This window comes from Atta colombica, unplaced genomic scaffold (genome assembly GCF_001594045.1).
Source record: "Atta colombica isolate Treedump-2 unplaced genomic scaffold, Acol1.0 scaffold107, whole genome shotgun sequence".
Classification (NCBI taxonomy): domain Eukaryota; kingdom Metazoa; phylum Arthropoda; class Insecta; order Hymenoptera; family Formicidae; genus Atta; species Atta colombica.
In genome coordinates this window covers 3,157,070-3,161,169 of record NW_017259192.1, presented here as the reverse complement: position 1 = coordinate 3,161,169, position 4,100 = coordinate 3,157,070, and the positions used below count along the sequence as shown (strand labels likewise).

At 34.2% G+C, this 4,100-nt stretch overlaps 1 protein-coding gene across 1 annotated transcript in view; it reads left to right on the top strand.

Annotated features, from left to right (window-relative positions):
* The first annotated feature begins 243 nt into the window (after window positions 1-243).
* LOC108693126 (SAM and SH3 domain-containing protein 1-like) overlaps window positions 244-4,100 on the top strand; it is a 365,179-nt gene continuing 361,322 nt past the window's right edge. Inside the window, exon 1 of the mRNA XM_018201876.1 lies at window positions 244-741. Within this exon, the coding sequence (XP_018057365.1) occupies window positions 244-741 (498 nt within the window). The remainder of the gene's footprint in view (window positions 742-4,100) is intronic.

The following is a 4,100-nucleotide window of genomic DNA, read 5'->3' as shown; positions in this document are numbered from 1 at the left end:
CTTTCGACGATTCTCCCCTCGATGGACGTTACATCGTCGACTGGAGGGCGACCTCACGGGATGGTAGTAGCCGCTGACGAGTACAACGGATAATAAGACGAGATTTCGTCGCGAAACGAAATCGTTGAAGGTGCGACAGGGAAAGACGCAACTGCAGAGGGAAAGAAAGGTTTTGAAGAGGAACAAACGAGCGGGGGCGTAATTGCAAGACCCACGCGCGTACAACGTGAGAAAGAAATTAAAATGACCATGGCAAGCAACATCGTGGTCGAGTGGCTGCGGTCGCTCCACCTCGGCCAGTACTCCGAGTCGTTTATCGATAACGGCTACGATGACCTTGAGATCTGCAAGCAGATCGGCGATCCGGATCTCGATGCGATCGGCGTCTTCAATCAGAAGCATCGCGCGCGTCTGCTGCAATCAGTGAAGACTCTACGCGAGGAAGGCGCTGCGAGTGTATACTTCACGTTAGAGGAGACGAACGACAACAGCTGCGACAACATCAGCTCCAAGTCGTCGAGGACGTCGTCCGACAGACCACCCAGCGATAAGGAGGCGCAACGAGCGTCGCCTACGGCCAGCTCCTCCAGCGGCGGTCAGGAGCTGACAAAGTTTGCGGATGAGTATGAGGAGGGTAAGGCCGAGCTGGTGAGAATTCCCAGGATGCAATTGAGGATGCTGCTGCAGGAGAAGCTCAGACACGACGGCATCAGGCTGGCCTGCCAACCGTACACCACACCGGTAAGTCAATTTACTTTGGAGAGAAACTCCGTTACATGTAGTCCGACATGTAGTCTGTCGCAAGAGAATACAGATATCGATGAATATCGTATAAGTTGAAGTCTTAGATTGGAAAATGATATTGACAATTGACGTTGAGATAGCAAACTCGAACGAAGAGAAACGAAGAGCCAATAGTTGTTATTTTGCAGAAAGAAAACGTTCAATATTTTTTAATAATACAGTATTAAAATGAAAAATATTACGAATTTAATAAATTAATTTTCGATTACATTTATACATTTATACTTTAAAATGACAAAATCAGTTCGATTTACTTTTCAAAATTACTAATTCACAAATTTATGATTTAATTTTCGAACACAGGAATAATTCGTATTTGGTTAAAATGAGATTAGTATAAAAGCTCTAGAATATACAGTTTATATATATTTATGTAAACGCGCGTGATACACGCGCGCATGTACAAGTATCAAGTTTATAATACAAGTCTAAAGCATACAACATAAATTATTATGTAAATTAAATTGCATATTATATGACGAGAATAATTTGACTGTACTGTACGTACAGTAAAATGAATATTGTTTGAATGATATATATTTTTTGATAGGGAATGTATATTTTTCTGACATTTTAAGGCTTTGTATATTTTCTTGTGTTTTTTAACAACAGTATAAAAATATTTATGGCTTAACGTAAATAGATAAAATTTACCTCTTTAAGGCTAGATTATTTTATCTTTCGATAAACTTTAGCTCGTTCTTACTTTCTTATGCCTTCATTCTTTTACTCTTTTGTTTATCCAGTAGAATAAGTATAAATTATCACATTATATGAAGATGAAATAATCGCCCTAAAATATGTAATTTTAAATAACATATTAATCTTGAAAATAAGTAATTTTAAATACAAGAGGATCAAGCCAATTAGAACCAGGTGACTGTGTGCTCAGAATTTATGATACAAAAGAATTTTTATACACTTGGTGATTATTCTAATTGGCTTAAACCTTTTGTATTTAAATTTATTTCTTTGAATCCCTGTACATTTTCTATATTATATGTAATTTTACCTATTTACGTTACGCATATATAATTAGATTAAATTGCTAATTAATTCCAATTTCATAAATGATAATGTTATCTGCTGTTCGTGATACGCCCGACAATGTGTCGTGAGCATAATTCTCTTCCATTTCCCCACGTTATCCACGTCGACGAGCACGCGTCGTCTTTAATACATTACGATACGCATCGCGATTAGACCATGACAATGATACTCGAATTATCGAGTGAATTATCGGATGGGCATTCAGGTGTGCCAGTCACAAGGGGAGGGGGTATCTGAGACGATGATAATGCTGAAAACTCGCAGCCCTCACGTGGCACGCCCTACGAGCGTAGATAATCCCCTGATTCATTATTTCGTTGCATTAGCTACCAGCTGGAGATAAGAACAAGCGTGCCATGTTTTATTCTATCTCCATGCACGTTCTTATTCTCCTCTGATCCTCCGACAAGATGGTCGATCGTATATTACATTTTCACTTTTCTTATGCGTCTAATTTCTTAAGAATTTTAACGAAAGTTTTAACGTTTAACGTTCCTATGTTACTTTTTTAAACGCGATTACTCGTCCGAAATGTTTCTGACACTCTATTATATCTCAATTTTCATTGTTCTGTCTGATGATTTACGATTTAAATAAAGATTAATAATATTCTATACATCCTTTATATATAAAGATAAATGCAAAAATTTTTTTAATTGTGAAATATAAGAAGGGTACAACTTTTTGTAACCATGGGATCGTTTTATTTCTACATTTTCTTGTATATTATATTGTTTTCATAGAAATCAAAAATTATTTGGAGACATGATAGTGTTTCGGTAATAAGTGACACCATTTAAGGATAGGTACAAAGTTGTAAATTTGCAGTGATTTCGTAATGTGAATAATTTATTCTTTAATACAATATGCCAATTTTTCCTTCAATGTAGTTATTATGATAATTTTTGATTTTCATGAAGAAAAGTGAAGAACTCAAAAAAATGAAGAATGATCGCAAAAAAGTGAAAGTTGCACTCTTCTTTATACTAAATAGAATAATGTATATGAATAGCATTTATACATTTAACAGAATAAGTGGGAAGTGTTCTCGACATTCTAGAATAATGAAGGATTAATATAATTTTGACAAATAATTTTAACTTTCGCGTTAAATTTATTACTTTCTAATGTATGTATAGTATATATGATGTTACACGTTTTCTTCGTTCTTTATCACGTGTCAGCAATACAATGCAAAGTTACACATGTATCTTTGCATCTCGACCTTGTTACATTTATAATGTACTGTAAAACATATTTTCCATGCAGTTGGTCTAATTAAGGTACGGATATGTAGCGATATGCCCGCTAAGGGACTTTCTGTCAGTCGAAATACATTTTCTCCGGAAAGCTTTCACGTGTGTTCGCGAAGTAGGAAATACCTACACAGTGGAAGCTTCATATTCGCGAGGTTTATATTCTATAAAATTGCAGGGAATATGGAAATTGCGAATACGAAAAAGAGAAGTATATAAAAAGATTTAAGGTTTTAGATGAAAGAAAGAATATATAACAAGGAAAAACGCGTTTAAAAATGAGAAACTCATTTTTATCGTCTTTATCCGGCGCTATTTTAATTTAGTGCAGTCAAGAAACAGAACAGGATAGAGGCAAGTACAGAAATAACGTTGCACTGAATTTTATATATATTTTGATAACGGGTTTTTAATGTTCTAAAAAAACGTGGATATTTCGAAAAAGGAAAGAAGAAATTCTAGGGTTCAATATAGACAAAATACATAGTAAAATTAAAAATGGATGTATTATTACATAGAAAGAACAATTTTACTGAAGTATCTAAAAATATTTGGTTAGATACGGATTTGAAAATAATAATTTATTAGACCATGAAAATAATTACTTAGAAATCTCAAGCATGATGAGAAATGCTGCAAAAGTTTTGACATTTCAACTAGTTTGAGCGCTCTACATAATTATTCATGGATTAAGAAAATTATTTTCAGATCTGTATTTAATTAAATTTTTAGATATTTGAACAAAATTATTCTTTCTGTGTAAGAATCGACTTTCGATGATGCGTTTTTTTGGTGAATTCTGTATATTTTTGTTTCTGCGTAAAAATGAGTGAATTTTATATTCATAGATATGAAAAGATTCCGCATACGAAATATTTAAATAAAAAAATGCTCGCGAAATGCATGTATTATTATTGTACTTATCTCTGCACTTAACAAGTAAGAAACTCTTAATGTAGTTAAGTTGCCTCGTTGAGATTTCGATTTCCA